At 24.8% G+C, this 19,495-nt stretch overlaps 2 protein-coding genes across 3 annotated transcripts; both read right to left on the reverse strand.

The window, feature by feature from the left end:
* Positions 1-1,340: 1,340 nt before the first annotated feature.
* Positions 1,341-9,116, reverse strand: LOC112596395 (ER membrane protein complex subunit 1). 2 transcript variants are annotated; one of them, XM_025342053.1, is made up of 16 exons: positions 8,959-9,050; positions 7,652-7,767; positions 7,274-7,595; positions 6,913-7,210; positions 6,407-6,608; positions 3,838-3,954; positions 3,718-3,741; positions 3,358-3,539; positions 3,106-3,279; positions 2,989-3,043; positions 2,676-2,902; positions 2,423-2,615; positions 2,175-2,372; positions 1,975-2,103; positions 1,654-1,878; positions 1,341-1,578 (listed from the first exon to the last, which is right to left on the reverse strand). In XM_025342053.1, the coding sequence occupies exons 1-16, from the start codon at positions 9,048-9,050 to the stop codon at positions 1,418-1,420; spliced, it is 2,715 nt and encodes a 904-aa protein (XP_025197838.1). In that variant the 3' UTR covers positions 1,341-1,417. The 2 variants fall into 2 exon arrangements, with proteins under 2 accessions (XP_025197838.1, XP_025197839.1); XM_025342054.1 differs by lacking the exon at positions 3,718-3,741 and having other exon boundaries at positions 8,959-9,116.
* A 2,567-nt stretch (positions 9,117-11,683) lies between these two features.
* Positions 11,684-18,270, reverse strand: LOC112596444. Its single transcript, XM_025342133.1, has 9 exons — positions 18,214-18,270; positions 17,253-17,319; positions 14,768-14,814; positions 14,283-14,350; positions 14,093-14,218; positions 13,835-14,027; positions 13,417-13,730; positions 12,983-13,091; positions 11,684-11,734 (listed from the first exon to the last, which is right to left on the reverse strand). The coding sequence occupies exons 1-9, from the start codon at positions 18,268-18,270 to the stop codon at positions 11,684-11,686; spliced, it is 1,032 nt and encodes a 343-aa protein (XP_025197918.1).
* Between the last annotated feature and the right edge of the window lie 1,225 nt (positions 18,271-19,495).

Raw genomic sequence — 19,495 nt, forward strand, 5'->3', positions numbered from 1 at the left:
ATATGAAGAATTCAAATCACACTAAAATTTGTTGAAATATTAATACTAGACCACCTCTAACTAATACTAGTTAATAAAAATTAAAATTTTTTAACATAATATATTATTTATCAAACATCCTCATGGTTGATTAAAATAAATACATAAATATACAACTAACTGTTAAAAAAAAGGGGGAAAATGTTTGGAAATTTTTAAATACCTATTCTATGAATTCAACAATAAATATTTTGCAAGGGAATATATACTAATGCTTCTAAAAACAAACAAGACATAGATAAAGTAGTTATAATCAATAACAAAACAAAAACTAAAATCACATTATTAATTTAAAAAAAAAAAATTATCGATCTATATGCCTGAAGTCGTCATTACTGTATGTTAATGTTCTTAATAATAAACTTTAAAGTTATAAAACATCCACTGAGCAGTTTAATTTTATTCAAAATAATTTCCATATCAACAACATAGCAAACAATATAATAAATAAAAATCAATATTTAAAAGCACAAAACCAGAATATCCACTTTATCTGATCACTGAGAAATTGACAAATGCTAAAATGATTTAATCGATCAATAAACTAACAATTTATCTGTAAGCATCTGATGTTTTCAAATTAAAATGCCATAAAAAAAAATGTACACATTTTATAAAATCAGTGGTCAACCCAAAATACAAAATTATGAAAGTAAAACAAAATATAAATCCTTGTAATAGTTCAAAACACCTAGACAGATAGAAATGATAATACATCAACTAAGGGTCGATAACGACCATCTGACACATAGACACTTCATGGCTCATACAAAACAAACCACTAACAGAATGCACTTCATGAGAAGTAATACTTTGGTATTGAAAGTAAAACATAAAATGATAAGATACAAATTCAATGAACGAGATAGAAAATAACACTACATACCAGAGAATCTTTACACATTCTAGCCAACCAAAAAATGTCATTTAATTTCTTTGGAGTACCAAAATAGTTTTAAGTTTCTTATTTGTTATTATCAAATTGTTTATATAATTAAGTAAAATATTATAAGAAAAGTTAATAATCTTTACTGTTGAAGCTTTTGAGAGTTAATTAATTTAAAAAAGTATAATTTTTGATACATAATAAACACATTCAATAAAATTAGAAAGAATGTCCATAAAAAATATTTTTCAAAGAATTTTAATAAAATCACACATAAAAGTTTATACTCCAATACATTTTTTGAAATCCACAATTTAATTTTTATAATTGAACATTAATATTATACAATAAATTAAGTTCTTACAGAAAAAAACAAATATAAAAACAAAAATCCTTAATATTACGAAAAATTTAAATTAATTTTTTGATATTATCAAGATTTATGATTCAATTAATCATTAAACCAATAAGTGGTTATATTTTTGTATTGATTCATTTCCACGCTTGTTTTAATGCTTTTTGTGAGGCGAGATTTTTTGTTACATAAGCACTTATTAAAAGAATTGTAGTAACAACAATTATTACTAAATAATCAAAATCTTCTTTCAGTACATCAAACGTTTTTGAAGGTGCAACTCTTGTATAAAATAGATCTAAAACATAAATTGTAAATATTTAAACGAATTACATAAATTATCAAAAAACAATAATAATAATAATAAAATTACCCAATCCATAAACAAAAACTAAGCATGTAGATTCTAGACTGCTAGGTGTAGTGTATATGCCATCAACTCGCATAAGACTTTTGTTATAATTGATCATAGATTCAGATGGCATTGGAAGTTCAGGAATATACGGTATTGCTCCTTCTTCTTTAGGTTCACCTAATGGTCTACGAGGGTCTAAAAATGCCCATGGAACTTCTAATAAATGACCAGTTGTAGTAGCCACTGAAAATGTTATTATTGATAATAAATACAGCATAGGCTAAACTATAAATACTAAGATCTAAAATCAGTGGCAAAAAACAAAGCATTATAACTCACTTAATATATGTTTGCTTGTAATTCCTTTTTCAGTGATGGTTGGTTTCATGGCTTGTAAAAATCCAGGAAGTATGTAAGCTTGCTTTTCTACAATTGGAGGGATCAAACTACCACCAACAGAAGAAAAATCTAAAATATTCACATAATACTGTTTAACAAACTAAAGTTTAATTATAAAATTAAAAGGTATTTTATAATACTTGTAGAATTTGAAAGTTGATTTCCATCATAAAGCTCATAAGATGTTATTTCAGTTCGTCTAGTTTTGTCATTGTAATAAGAACATAACAACCAGTTTTCAGAATGAATTAAATGAATAGGATGAGAAGCTCGTTTATGAACAACTGAGTAAATAATTATACCACTGACTGCATCCAATAAATGTAACGTCAAAACACCTAAAATCAACTAAGTTAAAAACAATATAGTTTTTATAAATTTAACATACTTTTATGAGTAGTATCTGGAGCCAATGTCAAAATAGCCACCATGTTAGGATTAATATATTTGTATAAAACACTTCTGTCACTCAGTACTCTACCCTGGGAATGTACATGTTCCATAGCATCTCGTGAGCCAATTGCTATAATTTGAGTAGGTTTATTAAATTGTATTTTCCAAACTTCTTTAGCAGAAAACTCCTGAGAATAAATTTATACAATTAATTTTAATTTTTTGAAAGTATTACTAAAATGTCAAACCTTTCCTGAAATTGGTACATCAACAGTAAATCCTTGCAGTAAGCCATTTATAGGATTAGCAATATATATGTAAATAGGAGGTGGTTTTGAAGATAATGGTATATCAGCAGGATAAAGATGAGGAGAATTGGAGCTATCAAACAATATTAGACTACGGATTGATTCAATATTCAAAACTGGAAGAGGAACAGCTTGTACAACTCTATATGGAAGTTGTGTAATACCATCTAAATTAATCAAAAACAAGTAACAATAATTAACAAAATTATAATTTTAGTAAAAGACTGAATAATGAAATATTGAAATAACATACTTTTGGATTCACCATTAATGGGATTAAATGTAAACAAAACTGTATTTTCTGAATCCTAAAATAATAGCAAAATTTAAAATTATTTAATGTATAATAAAAATATAATAAACAAATTACTTCGCTTTTCAACAACAATGTACACATTGGTGAATATGATAAATGCTTTGAATTTCTTTGTAAATGCATAGGAGCTGATGGCAATCTATTAACCTTGTTTTCATAAAATGTTCCAACACCACATAACAGGACAGACCATAGTATTTCACCATTTAAATTATCAATGCCAAATACCTAATATATTAAGACAAAATAATCATTTAGTAATTATAATTACACAGTTTGAAGTATGAAATTTCATAATTTAATCACCTTTCCTGCACTAGTAACAGCCACAATAATTTTATGTAAGCCAAACTGATCCCGGACTAAATTACTTTTGGTTCCTGTCGTTTCAGATGGTGATTCTATAATTCCAAATACAGTTTCAAATAGAATACGTAATTGTTGTAACTGACTGAACAAACGACGAACAAACATACTGAAAGCGCCAGCTACATAAAATACAATAAAAAATAATTTTACACCAAAAAATAATACTATATAGAATAAATGTAAAAAAAAAAAAATATCAAAAACTAAAAGAAAAAAAAAAACAATTATATTTAAACACAAAAATTCAAACTTTTACAACACTACAAATAAACCTTTATATCACTCATCATCACTCACTTGAGACACTGTGATCCAAAAATGCTTGAGCACAAACATTTATAAATATGTTTAAACATAACTTTTATATTAATTTTCATTATGAATTTATATTATATTTACTGAGCATAAAATACTTACATTCTTTGTTTCCAAATTCCTTTTCAATTGCTGCTTCAATATCAGAAACTGGTAAATCCACCAGCTCTACATTTATAATATTAGTTAAAGATTCTTCTCTATGCCATTTTATTGAACCTAATTAATATAGAAATTTTATATTATTTTGTTTTTTGTATAAATTATTTCATAAGGAAATAAATAATACAGTCAAATGTATTTTAAATTCTGAAAGAAGTGATGAATGTATTGATTTTACGATTATGAGTGGATTTTTTTTTTTGTGTCTGAATACACAATTAGCAGTCAATAAAATGCTTCAAGTTTTACTTTAAAGATGATTATAAATAGAATCTAGTTTTTACTTAAAGAGGTTCAAGATAAAAATTCTAGTATATTTCTTTTAATTGGAAAAACGAAAACAAAATTAAAGGAAAATAGTAATTTTCCCACAAATTTAATATAATTATTAAAATAATTGTTTTAAAACCATGGTTATCAAAATTTAAACAGTATTCGTTAAGAATGGTTTTTCATTGTGTACAATGAATTATCATTGAATTTAAATTTAACAAAATCCATTTCAGTGATTTACTTAATTATGAGTTGCATTCTATGTTTAATGTACAGCAGAACACTTATCTAAACTAATATTATTAATCTTTAAACCAGAATTTAAGACTACATCCTTTGAATCAATAATTAAATATACAGAATAAAGTTAAAACCTCTAAATATTTTATTTATTGTCATAAACTCATAATAATATCAAAATTATGATATAATTACTTATTATAACAAAACAATTATTAAGAATAATCTGTATTGTTTTGGAAGATTTTTTAGAAAGTTAAGATTATTGGAGTATTTATTTTTTTTTACATTTTTAGTTATTTGTAAACTTTTTTAAAGATTTCAGATGATATAATTATTTTTTATAATATCTTAATTTTAACAATGTTATTATAATGAATATAATTTAGGAGTTTTAGTTAAATTATGTATATAAAGATAAAAATAAATTAATACATCTTTGTACCCTCCTAAGAATAAATGTAATTTAGTTCTTAAAAAAATTGAAAAAAAAAAGAAGAATTTAATTTTAACTAAAAATAAATTATTACCCATAGTGTTCTTGACCTACCAATATTACTTATACTTATCAAAGTTGATTTAAAATTAATACCCGGATTTTAGATCAATGGTTTGATAAATTATAATCAAGGGCGGAGTGGCCCACCAGAATACCAGGAAAAATCCCAGTGGCCTGGAAGTTAAATGGCCTGTTGACCTCAAGAGTATAAAAAGAAAAAAAGAATTTTATTTTATTCAAGAAATGAAAATGTCGAATGGCCTGGAGGAAATTTATTTTCCTAGCCTGAATTTTTTTCTCACTCTGCACTTGATTATAATCTATATTGTAATAATAAGATAATATTATGATAAGGCATCTGATGATATTAATTATTATTACTATTAGTTTTCAGTATTATCTGACAACTTGTTGTATGCGCGTACATGTTGTACACGCTTCACGACACTAAATCAAAATTATTACATTATTATTCTTTTGTATGTTTTTATTATATTTTATTTGTATATGTTAAATAAAATTAATGTGTCGTATGCATTAATTGATTATTTGTTCTTTAATTCGCATATTATTAATGGTTATGATCATGTTGTGCGATTATAGTAATTGACCCAAAGAATCAATGCCCAACAAATTCAGAAGTGAGATTCAAATCCACACCCTCAAAAAAATATACATATATGTTATGGGAAAATTATACAATTTGGGCATCTTATACAATGCCTGAACATTATTTAAAATGGCCTTCATATATAAAGCAATATAGAAAATATAATAATTTATTTTTATTTTAGTATCACTTATTTTCACATGTACTGCTTTCGTGGCATTTTTTTTAATTTAGTAAAAAATGAATTAATTGAACTTTTTTTTTAACAAATTATTTAAATTTGCATTAAACTTTGCCATATTTTAATTATAAGTTAATACACAATCAAACTACACTATACAAATGATTTGTGGTTACTAAAAAGTTAATTTTACAAGAATTAACTCCATACGCGCAACTAGACCTCTAAAACTTGTTAAAACTGTTAATGCTTCACAAAGCCATGGTATTTTACTAAAACAATAACAGTTAGGTATAAAAAATAAGAGATGCTAAAGACCTTTTTTGCACCCCCTTAGTTATGCCATAGATGAACCCATATAGGTAAAAGGTCTTATTGATTATAGTATTATACAATAAACATTACAATCATAATATATGTCACATTTACTATGTAGACTTTCCCATTTAAGAAAACCAATAAGAACAAACCAAAATACTCACTAGCTAATCCAAATCTACAAATAATAATCAGCGCTTAATCTGGCTTTAATATTTTGATAATAATTTACAATTAATACTATATTATCTATTGTCCATTGTACAAAGGCCACTTTATACAACACCCAGGTATTGTAGAAAATGCCCAAATTACTTTGCCCGTAACACATATACACGAAACATTATTATTTAATAGGTTTTACATAATAATAAAACAATTAAATTACCTGGCATTTTAAGAAGCATTAATGATTGATCGTGTGTTGAAACTAAAGTGACACAGTTAACAGTATTTGCTTTACTACGAGCACAAAAAGCAGAAGATATTTTTGGATTAGAAATTTTTAATGTACTCTTAGACTCTTTTGATGACAAACTTTCAATCATAGTAGAATCCTCCAGTATTGATCCTTCTGTTACAATAGTATCCTAAAAATATTTAATGATTATTTTTTAGTATATTTGATTAGTAGGTACAAAAAAATGTGACAATAAATCTTAAATAAGAAGACAAAAAGTTAGGTTAGCAACACTAAGCAGACACTAATAAAAATAAGGTAGTATATTTTCTTATTATCTTATTTAGGTAAAAGTATAAGTGAATACAATTATTATTAATTCATTTATAATTTTTATTGATAACTAAAAAAAAATTGTAAAATAAATTGAAAAAACTTAGTTGTTAATTATACAAAATATTTAAAACAAATTGCATAAATTATGTAATACATACTTGTACAGGTGAAGAAATTTGTAATAAAATATGCCTGTCAGCCATATATGTATATATAAATGGTGATGATCGTTTTGTTAAAGATCGTGTATGAATTGTATTATCTTTGACATAAATTAATTTTTCTACATTTTTATTTGTTATAATAAATGCAGGTATTGGGCTTCCAGGAATAGCTTCAATATTATCTCCTATTATATCAAGACTTAGACGATCATTATTAGATTTTATTAATGATCCAATATTTAATTTTCCAGCTACATCAAAACAGGCTAAACTTCCAGATGATAATGCACAACTAAAAATATTTAAAATACAATCAAAAATATTAAATATATAACACATTAATATATTATTGTACCGATCAAAACCACTAAACCAATATGCTGGGAAAGTATAAGTAGCTTTTCCTTTGACACCTGTTTCTAAATGATATGTATCAACAGCAATTAAATTGTTTGATGAATACACATTATGGAGAAGTCCGTTAAAAACAAACAAATACAAGACGTTACTAGTCTCTGTACTCCATTCAAAATGTAAATATCCATCTTTGACATCCCATCCTCTCACTTTGATAACATCAATTCCACTAACTGTAATGATTTTAGATTTGGTTGGATGTATTAGTTCAACACTACCTTCGGGGCCTTTTTCCAAAATTTGTCTCCAAATAATGTCACCTTAACATAATTAACCATATTAAGAAACATATACAATTTATTTATTTATTACTTACCAGTATCTATGGCTAATGAAGCTACAACATTTTTCTTAGTTGCAACATATAACCTTTTTGTTGTTACATCAACATCAATTGATGAAAATTTAACTTCGCCAACATAATTTTGTTTCCTAAAAATCATAATAGTAATTAAAATTTTATTTAAATACATTAAGGAACATTAAATAATAATAAAAAATTATTCAATAGTTTATAATGACTGAACATGTCAATAGCAAATACATTCAAATAATTAAAGAATACTAATTGGTTGATAAGCAGGTAAATATGTACAAATAAATACAACTACCTAAAAATATTATTATTAAATGATTCATTCACCAATCATGATCACCCATATTTTTTATTTAATAACAAATTTATTTAGATCCTGATTTTCAAAATTTTTAAATAAATTTAAAAACCATATTTTCAAATTTGTCGAGAATTTTTATGCTACTTATAGAGCATATACTTTTGTTTTTCAAATGAGAAACCTTATATTTACTATAAATTATTCAATTGATAATTTTTTTGAAATTATTGATAGGTACCTAATTTGAAGTTAGAATAAGTGGTTTCTCAGTTATTGAAATCTATATACTATAGATAATAGTTTTAAAATATGAGTTTTCAAAAATATAACATTGATGTAATATTGAATCTAGTACTTATTTCTTATACTTTGACCTTTGACAATTTTTATAAATTACAAATATAAATAGATTGACATTAATTTCTAAAGTTTTTAAACCATCATGGCCTTCAGATTCTCCAAACTCATAATTAAACACTTATTTTATTCTTTGTACACAAAACTAAACAGCTCAGTTTAGTAATACTAAGTTTAACCTATTCATTTTTCTTAGTTTTGATTTTGAAACATCAAAATATTCAGAAAAAATATCTGGTAAATAATTTTAAGTATAAAAGAATTCTCGTTTGAAAAACAGAAGTTTTTATCTCTACAGCTTACTCCTTAAATAATGCAAAAAATCTAAAAAAATTTAACATTAAAGTATTAATTTTATAATTTAAATAGATTAATTAGTTTGTTAACAGTGGAGTGAAGTGTATGATTGTTGTTTGGCATGTTGAACTATTAGGAAAAATAATTTTGGCACTTTTGATGATAAACTGAATACTTGATAAGAATTTAATTTCTGAAAGGAAGTTTAACATTTCGTTTTTTGTGTAAAATAAAAAGGTATTGATGTAATGAATTACATAAATATAGTGTTAACATCCTAGTGTGCTTTTTTCACACTGGATTGAGCAAATTAATGTGCATGATAGTCAAATGCACCAAGCACAGTACTTACCAGTCAAATTTTCCAACTTGATCTTCATACAATCCATTGACAGTAAATAAAAATGAAGTTAACGACACAACAAATGTAAGTTTGGAAACCATATTTTTTTTATTTAGTGCTTAAATTATTTTATACATAGTCGTGAAAAAAAAGTTAATAATGTATAAATTCAGTAGATCGTAAATAAAATTATTTAACTATTTTTAAATTAATGATGATGAATTACAATGATGATCATTTTATTAAAACCTAGCCTTTCGATAGTTATTATAATTGGTAAATACTTTTTATGACAACCGGAATACCGACTATTGCTTTATCATAGAAGATCATCCTTTTAGTTAATATCTTATAATTCTCGAAAAAGAACATGTTCATATCAGTTTCAGATAACTATTATCACGGATTAAAAATGTTATGCATGATGCGCCGCCAAAAATATTTGATTTGAATTTTGAACAAGTACACAAAATTCTTTTCTTCGGTGGTTTTCATGTTATTTTCCCATAAACTACATAAAAAGATATTAGTTGATTTCAATTTATTCAATTGCATGTAATTATATCAAAATGTATCTGTTTAAAATAAACAATATTTAAAATGATTTAATTTAAATCATATTATTTTACATTTCAGTTAATTTGTTAAAAAAGTTTTCTATTATTTCGAAGATAAAATGTAATATTTTTTCTAATATTACTCTTGTTCCTTTTTTATTCATAGAACTGTTTTTATATCCAGCAACTAATTTTTGTTTAATTCTAATTCTTTTCCCATAATATTATTATAATAATTATTTACCATTATTTATTACTCATTTCAGATTTGTAATAAAAATATTCAATTAAAATTCCGTCTTTAATTTGTTATTTTTTTGTCAATTATTTTAGATTCAGGACAAAGTTTAACAAATCTCAGGAATGAATTGATTTTAATCTTTTTAACAATATAATATTTCATATATATTGTTTTTAAATTAAAATTGTTATACTCAAAAATTATAAAATTACTTTTAAATGTTATGGAAATTTAATCTAAGATTTATTATACTTGATCTATCTTAATAAATTTATTAGTAAGCTTTATTACATGCGTTTAACTATTTAAGCCTTAAAGTGGAACTCTTCAAGATTATTTACTTATATTAGAGCCTATACTCTATAGAATATTTGTTCTGCTGCCCATTAAAATAATTAATAATAAGATATAATATGTCATATTAATTATTATATTATATTTAATACATTCTATTCTATTTAAAAATTACAAATATTAAAAAAGTAAAAAATTTAATTTAATTTTTTTTTTTTAGTTAATTCATCAATTACTTCTTTAGAATCAGAATTAGTAGGAAATAGGAATATTTCTACAGAGAAACTTTACTATTGTCTATTAGGTATTTAGGTATCCACAAAATTATTAATATTTCAATATAAATGCGGAAAGTCTAAACGGCTAAACGCGCTACTTATTTTTAAAACTGTTTCTAATGTATAGGAAAATATTTTATTAGCTAACGAACATAATATGAATGTTGTTACTTGTTTTAGTGTTGATATTGGCAGCGGTGGCGACAGCCCGCGCGCGGTCGCCGATTGGTCAAATTTTATACTTGTAATAATAATTATTATTTAATAATATATTTTATGAAATTAATAAAATACTATTATTACTGATTATTTATTAGTAGAGCTGGGTTTTTAATGCCCTAAATAATCTCAATAATTCCTTAAAAAAAATTCAAAAATGACTTAAAAAACTCAAAAAGTGCACTATAAAAATGCATTTAAACTATATTTATTATAGCTTAAAAATTGAAAAAAAGTTTTAAATGATACTACAGTAGTGTATTTTTTTTTTTTTTAATAGTATTGTTCGTTGTTACTTGTTTAGTTCTATTGTATTTCTGTTTTCTTAATCATTTATTCTAAAATAATAATTTAAAAAAAAAAAAAGTTATCAATGATAACTTACCGTGTTATATAATTTATTATTCATACCATCGGCAGTTTGCCGAAAGTCTCTTGTTAATCGCAACAATTTTTGTTCATTTTTTAAATAAACTGTGAAAAATGCTCTAAAAACTAATAAAATGTATTAAAATCTTCAAAAAATGCTTTTAAAATACATTTAAGGATAATTTCGTCAAAAAATGCAGAAAAAAAATTTCTTTAAAATAATTAGTATCACGCAAAACATTTTTATACTTACGGACCAATGCTTCAAAATACCAGAAAAAAAGATGCCTTTGCATCAAAATCCCAGCCCTATAGTCATTAGTTTAAGTTTAACTGTGTACTATCTTTTGGATATAACAAAATAAGTATTTAAAACAATCCCAGCCATTTTTTTATGTTTTCTGGTAACGCTTTTACACAAGGAACAGTAGGAACACTACATTATAATATTTAAAAAAAATACATGTGGGGTAGGATCTAACCTCCACAGATACATCCCCCTTTTTACACAATCTTGTCCACAATTTAAGTTGTAACTTATTCAGCAGTTAACCACTATCTATTCAATTACTCAGATACTTATTAAGTAATTAAAAGACATTTTTATTTGTCAGCACTTAACACTTACTTATAAAAACATTATTAGTTATTACAACATTATAAGCACCTACTAATAACTAGGTACAGAAAATATATATTTATTTCAATAAACATTTTAATAGATATCTCATTTAAATAATCAAATAGTTTCATATATTACTACTGCAAAACTAGTTTCATTTAATATTTTTCTTCAAAATATCAGCTAAATCTTCCATATTTAAATTCTATAAAAAAAAGTTAAAATTTGTTATTTATATTACATTAATAATTTAAAAACTATATGTTCTTGAATTTATAAGCTTAGCCTCTTAGGTTTTAGGCTATTATTTTTTTGTTTATTTTAAAAATAATTGTTAAGTGAATATTGAATAACTAACCTTATTGATATAATATAAAACAAAAGCATTCTAATATCTAAATAAATTTTATGAAACTTTCGTGGGACATGGATGGTGGATGAATTTATCACCTCGAATTTATCATTTAAATCAACATAAATTTATATTTCCGAAAAATTCAACAGTAAAATTTATAAAATTACACTAATTTACTATAAGTACAAAAAATACATTTACTTAAAACTTATAAACTATATAGACATATAGTATAAGTATATTTTATAAGCATTTATATTTTTATTATACTATTAACTTTTATATTTAGCTGTATTATTAGACTCCACCCAAACAGTAAATAGTAAATTATTGGTTCATATATATAAAATAAAAAAAAAAAAATTAAAATAACGCGCTAAAAACATCAATTGGAGCATGTTTGAAATAACCTAACCGCTCTATAGTTTTCTAGGGACAGGTGCTAGATTAGTCATAAAAATGTATATAGTTATGAACTTTTTTGAAAAATAATTTCTGATTAACGAAAACCCACATGTAAATTGAGTTTGTAGTTTCGGAAATTATCATAGGCAAATAATAAACATAATATGTTTATTTAAATATTGATATTATCAATATTTTTTTTCTGTATAACCCGAGAAAAATGAACAAACGTACGGCGATATAATATCTGTTAGATATATCTCAGGTTAAATGTAAGTTTACGGGCAAATCCTTATTTTTTTTTAAATTTTCATGAAGCTAAATGAAACATTTTAATTTAATACAATACTGATAATAATTCATCTAGCTGCATAATCCGATTTCACATGGAATATTTTTTTTAATTTTATTTTACTGGACAGATGATGTTACTGATGTATTTCTATTTATCGCTCAATATTTCGTGAATAGGAATTTGACACATACAATTATACTTATAATTTACTAAATGTTGTACTTCTTAAATCGAAAATTACTAGTTTGATCCGTTCGGTAGTTAACGAAATTATTCCAAACATATAAGTGCATTTTGTTTCATAAATATATAATATGTATACAAATTATAAAAGTATTTATAGCATTTAGTCAATACCTACTTAATATTTATAATTAAATATATTTTTGAATAAATACCTTTTCAGCAATTTTTAATTCATCCCAACTGATATCTTGAACTAATGAAGAGCAGAAACTTTCATAACAAGTATTTTTTAAAAGTTGCATGAGCTTTTTCGATAGAAACCTATAAATAAATTTGATTAATATATTTATAATTAAAAACTTTTCATTGGGCGATTATAGGTGTGAATAGGTATTCGATATTTGTTTTATTAATTTCTAATGTTTATTAGGTAACTATAGTTTAATTTTTTCAAATAAATTAGATACCAATTTTTTTCATTGTAATATTTTAAATTTTCGCTATGTAGGTAATATACAATACCTATTATTCTAATTTTGAACTCCAGAAGAAAAAATATTTACAAAAAAGCAAGCAAGCTGTCATTATAAAAAAAAAGCTGTTATTTTTTATTTATTTTTATTTTGGTATACATCTTGGCCGTTACCTGATATCTGCGTTAGCATCTTCTATTGTAGCTACGCAATTTTTAAGAATTAATTGTCTAGCTTTTTTTAATCCGGTTATTCCACTTAATATTTTAATTGGATCTGCAATTACAGTAACACAATGCATCAGTCGCAATTGTGCTAGTTTAACAGCCGGATTTTTGTGTTGACTACAGTTGGCTAATGAATTTATGGAATATAACGGCGGGATACTGATCACCATTTTATCAAGTGCCCAATTCGCATCAATACGAATGTTTTGATTTTTATCTGCTGTACGGTTCATAAGTCCAGTGACAATGTTATCAAATAACTATGTACATAATAGTAACAAATTTAATAATGTTCATTTTTAGTCAAGTTACTACCTATTAAAGTAGTTAAGTTAAAAAAATAGTAAATATGTTATGGGTTTACTGGTCGATCTGTGCACCGCATTGTCCTAAAAAGTTCGCCAGCTGACTGACACGCTAACCGGACATATAAAATTCGTTGGCTGTTGAGAAATTGAACAATTTTTCGATTAATTAAGTTTATATGTGGTTTTAATAATTTCTGGTGATTTCGTGCTACCTGCACCGCATCAGAAATAGCTCGTATGTGTTCTTCTCTAAAATTATTGGTTTAAATACGTTTTAATTAGACAAATTTGTAAAGTAATTTAAAAACTATTACGAATTAGTATTTTTTAAACGAATTTGTACTGATTTGATAACTTCTTTTGGATTATCAAGTGATGCTTTTTCTGGTAATAAGTCTGTTACACATCCAATAATTGTATCCATTTCTGTTAATAATTTCCTAAAAATAGATTGGTATTTTTATTAATGTTTAAATTTAATAAAAGTACACATTTATTTCATACAAATTGTTGAAATTAGATGCCACGTTTGTATTTGTTTGGTTTCCGACGTGTACAAATGCCTTAGATTCCTAAACAATAACAACATATTAAACTTCTTTGTTGTAAAAAAAATTGAAATTCTTATTTTTTTAAATTAAAAAATATCTATTAATAAACATTTCAAATTATTTAAAAAAATTTAAACTATTTTATATTTTAATTTATATTTTATATTAATTATTATCAGTAATTTTAAATTATAAAAAAATGTAGTTTTATACACTCTGAACTTGTGGAATAGATATTTAATATTAATAAGTTTAAGTTAGGACTACTGTGAGTTGTAATTTAAAATCAAAGAAAAGAGTTTAGCCTATTCAATTATTTCTAATGCTTAAAAGTCGGCCCAATATCTCCGTTTATGCTTGCACTGTAATCCTTACTTTGAACAATGAATATGTCTTTTAAATCGTATAGCGTAAAATATTATATAATTGTATACCTACTACAAACTTATAGTTTTCATGTTGTTCATTTTGATTTAGAATTGGATCTAAATAAAAAATTTTAAAATATTATTTACAGTAGGTAGATTACCCACCTAGTTTGAAAAAAATGGCGATTTAAATATTTGATAGTGCCTAGTTAATCGACTGATAAGTCTTTCGCATAAATTTATTACAATGCTGGTAAATATAAAAATTATAAAAAAAGCTATTGTCGTTTAACTATACATAATACTATAGTTGATGTAATGATGTAATATTAAGTAATAAAAATAATAAGATATATGGCTATTCAGCTATTTGCCACCTATTTTGAAAATTGAAATATTGCCATAATTTTATGGTCAATACTCTGCAATAGTCAATAGGTAGCTACTAGTTATAGTAGCTTCATAGTATGATGATTTATGACTATTATTATTATTATTATTATTATTATTATTACCTATTATTACTTTACATTGTTATTAAATACATGTTCAATAATAGTATAAGTAAATAAATTATCAATTTTAATGATAAATAATACAAAAGATTAAGTTATTTGGGGAGCTTGAACAGTTAGTACACTAATATAAGCCCCCCTGCTTGTTTCCAAAACTAGCAAAACAAATTTAAATTTCCCAGTTACTTGAAAATTCTATATAATATAAGAAGTACTTATATAGTATAGTATACCTATATTATATTATATATCGTATTATATTGTGATATATGTATGCCAAAATGGTAAACTACTTGCCTACTTATAAGTTATAACAGTTTAACTAATAATTATAATAGATTTCACGACTTCACCCATGGGCGTCCCTAACAGGAGGCAAGACAGAGCACTTGCCCCCCCCCCCCTAGAATTTTAAATTTGTTTTTCTAATCGTAATAATTTAATGTTATACTACCAAAACATAATAATGTTCTATAAATAAAATATATAATAATAATATCTAATTGTAATAATGACAAAACATGTAATGTACTATAAATAAAATTAATAAAACAAATCTTTATTTATTTTTTAAATTAATTTTGCCCCCCTTGAAAAATGTCTGGGGACGCCCATGACTTCATCTACTTACACCAAAACACCCAGAAACCTCTTCTAAAGTCCAACATCTTACAAAGTGGATCTAGGACATTTTGATGTGAAACAGTTTATTCCAAATAACTTTTTAATAGGATTTAACTAAAAAAAATTCCAATTATATTATACTCTCAGTTTCATTTTGGCAAAGCCAAAAACCGCATTTTCCGTCACTACTTAATGCATCAAATAAATACATATAATTATTATTCAATATAGCTTTTCTATTTTATGTAATAGATTCAATTCATTTTGATATAATAATTAAATTTAAAACTCACTATTTATATAAAAGATATAGATAATTAATATTTACCTAACGTTGATATTCAAAGATAATAAAGGATACATTTATCGAATGATAGAAAAGAAACGACAAATGTTGCTAAACATATCGCCGAAAACGTAAATAACCAATCTTACACAACGATAGGCTTTATATTGAATATTTGATTATTTTATTTTATGTATTTATTTTTAAGAGTACGCTGTACTCGCATGCGGCGTCTTAGCCTTTTAAGTTACAAGCGCATAGCATAGCAAATTGTTCGATTTGAATAATCTATTTAACTCTATCATATTTAATATTACAGTTAATTGACCTATTATCAAATTAAAAGTAAGAATATTAATGGATTATTCAAATTGAACAGTTAGCATTGTTATGCGTTTGTAAGACACTGTATACGGGTACAGGCGTACAGCGTCCTCTTAATGTAATCTGAAACATTTACGCCAAAATGTCCTATTATGTTATAAAGTTGTTTCTAATTTGAATTTCACTTTATACCTAAATTAATTTTTAATAATAATAATAGTAATAATGTGTATTAATATTTCCAATAAAATTGATATACATAATAAACATCATGTATAGTGTTAAAACTAGAAGTTACAGGTTAAAATTTTAGGAATATGTATACATTTACCCACAAAATGGTAATTATACGATTATGTTGTACAAATAAATTTTTTTTTTTTTTTAATTTTTGGGATTTTTTAATTAGATAAGATTATAGTTAACATTTTTTTAGAAAATTAAATTTGTATATAATGCATGATATACAAGGCGATTTTTTTATTAGCAAACACTGATTATCTCAACAATAAAAAATTACAGTTTTGGAATTTTTTTTTTCTTTAAAATAGTCATTGCAAAATAGCATTTTAAAAAAACGAATAATTTTTATTATTTTTTAAGTTCTTACGTTTTGAATGACAGTATACATTTATATTTCATCGAAACAAAAAAAAAAAGTTTTATTTTTGTTTTTAAAAATTTTGTTTTGTAATGATTTAAAATAAAAATAGATGTTCACCTTTAAAATAATCACCCTGTGTTAAAATTGTTTATATCTTTAATGTATATTATTTAACAAGAAATTACGAAATCGATTACATCACCATTTGAAGGAACTTTTCCTAGACCTCTACATGTAGGGCATTCAACGTCGTTGTTATGTTTAGAATCCTAGAATATTATAAAATTACAAAACAATTTTAAAAAAAGAACATATTTTTTTCATACCATCATAATTTTTTTATAATAGTGGAATAGGCACCATATAAAAAATAAATGTAATAAGTTTTTGTGAAATATTAATTATGTCCAATTTTATGGATTACCTGTTATTTGTAAACAAAAATAAAAAAAAATAAAACTTGGTAACCAAAATGTATATGTTCTTACTATATAATTAAACTATGATAATTATTGATTATTTCAAAATAAATAGTAAATATAAAGTTGACTTGGTTACGCGTATTTACTGTATTATAACATACATTGAAATTTTAAAGTTATTCGTATGACAGAATTTGGCACAATGGCTTACTATTTAAACTTCGAAAATGTCTTCTTCAACTCTTTTTTTCTCAATCAAATCTTACTTAACCGACCGCCATTTCCAAATTTGTGTTGGCTCAGAATTTTCAGATATTTCTTTGATCAATGCAGGAGTACTCCAAGATGGTATACTCTCTCTTCAATTCTATTCAATATATTCGCTTGCCCATTCTCGATAATAATATAGTACCTAGCGGATTATGCAGATGACAAAACCATAATATTGATACAAAATAACCTAGTCACATTTCTACCAATCTCCAACGACATTTAAACTTTATGAATGACTGGTTTAAAAAATAGAAAATTAAAATAAATAACACTAAATCAATTCATTCAACCTTCACCTTAGTCCTTAGACTTGAACACTACTTAAATGTATTTATAATTAATATTTTAATCCCTACTTTCGACACAGTTAAATATCTAGGACTCCATCTTGATAAAAAAAACTCACCTGGAACAAATATTTAAAAACTAAAAGACCAAATCTTAACGTCTTTGGGTTCCTAGTCATACAGGCATATATGGTAATGAAGTTGCTGACCACCTGGCTAAATCTTCATCCAATCTCATCTTTCCTTCTATGTATCAACTCCCCCATTCTGACTTCACACCTCTTATAAAACTATACTCTACTAATATTTGGTTCTCTCTCTGGAATAATCTACCTGCTGATTTCGCCTCAAGATACAGAAATATTACACCAAATATCCTCAAAAAAACCTGGTTCAATAACCTACACTTACATAGACCATATATAGTACAATTTAATAGGCTACGCATAGGGCATCACCTTCTACCCAGCCACTCCTTTAAACTTGGCCTTAATGATTCTCCATTCTGTACTCTTCACCTGAATGAATGCATTTGTGACTTATCCCATATTCTACTTGACTGCCCTGCCCTACAACTCAAACGCATTATTTTAGTTAATGAACTTAAGACTCTTGATATCCCCTTAAATATCCACTCCATACTTAATACAAAATCTACTACCGCCATTAAATTAATAATTACCTTTATATTGGATGCTGGCTTTATTATTTAATATGTATTATAATGTTTAATGTATAATGTTAATTTATGTATTATCTCTGTAATAGTCGAGCTGTCATAGTTGTAAACTAATAGCTAATAAAAAAATAAAAATAATAATAAATCTTAACGAACGCTACCGTGTGCTAATCATTTTAATCTTAAGGTCAAGTTCACCAATTTGAAAACAAAAATTAAAATTTACATATCACTTCTAAACCCTATCTAGACTTACAGATTCCAACTGTGGATTCGATCAAAAAATCTAATTCAAATAAAATACTAACAATTAATATCATAATATAATAACCAATATTAAATTATTTTCAAGGAGACGAGACCAATGTTTGCTAACATGTTTAATAATCAATATTAAGGACATTTAAATCTATTTCTGTGTGATAGAACTACTAAAACCTAATGAATAATAGAAAATTATTTCATAGTTGTACCTATCCATATCAATAAGCTGTAGATATAGGTCGTAGGTACTAACATAACATATTAGGGATATGTTATTTTATTGTGCTTCTGTAATCATACAAGTTTGCTATGGATACAACTTTGATCGATTTATTCATTTTTGTATACGAGAAATAAACACTAAGCAATTTTGTTTATTTTGTGTATTAAATGTTATAATAGTCACATATTAATATATTAATTATTATTAATTGTATTACAATTTACCTGCCCAGTGCCCAATTACCTCAGCTGGGTTAGTCTGGGTTCAGATAGTTTAGTTCTACAGTAGTCTTGTTGT

The sequence above is a fragment of the Melanaphis sacchari genome, unplaced genomic scaffold (genome assembly GCF_002803265.2).
Source record: "Melanaphis sacchari strain LSU unplaced genomic scaffold, SCAv2.0 Contig31_pilon_pilon, whole genome shotgun sequence".
Classification (NCBI taxonomy): Eukaryota; Metazoa; Arthropoda; class Insecta; order Hemiptera; family Aphididae; genus Melanaphis; species Melanaphis sacchari.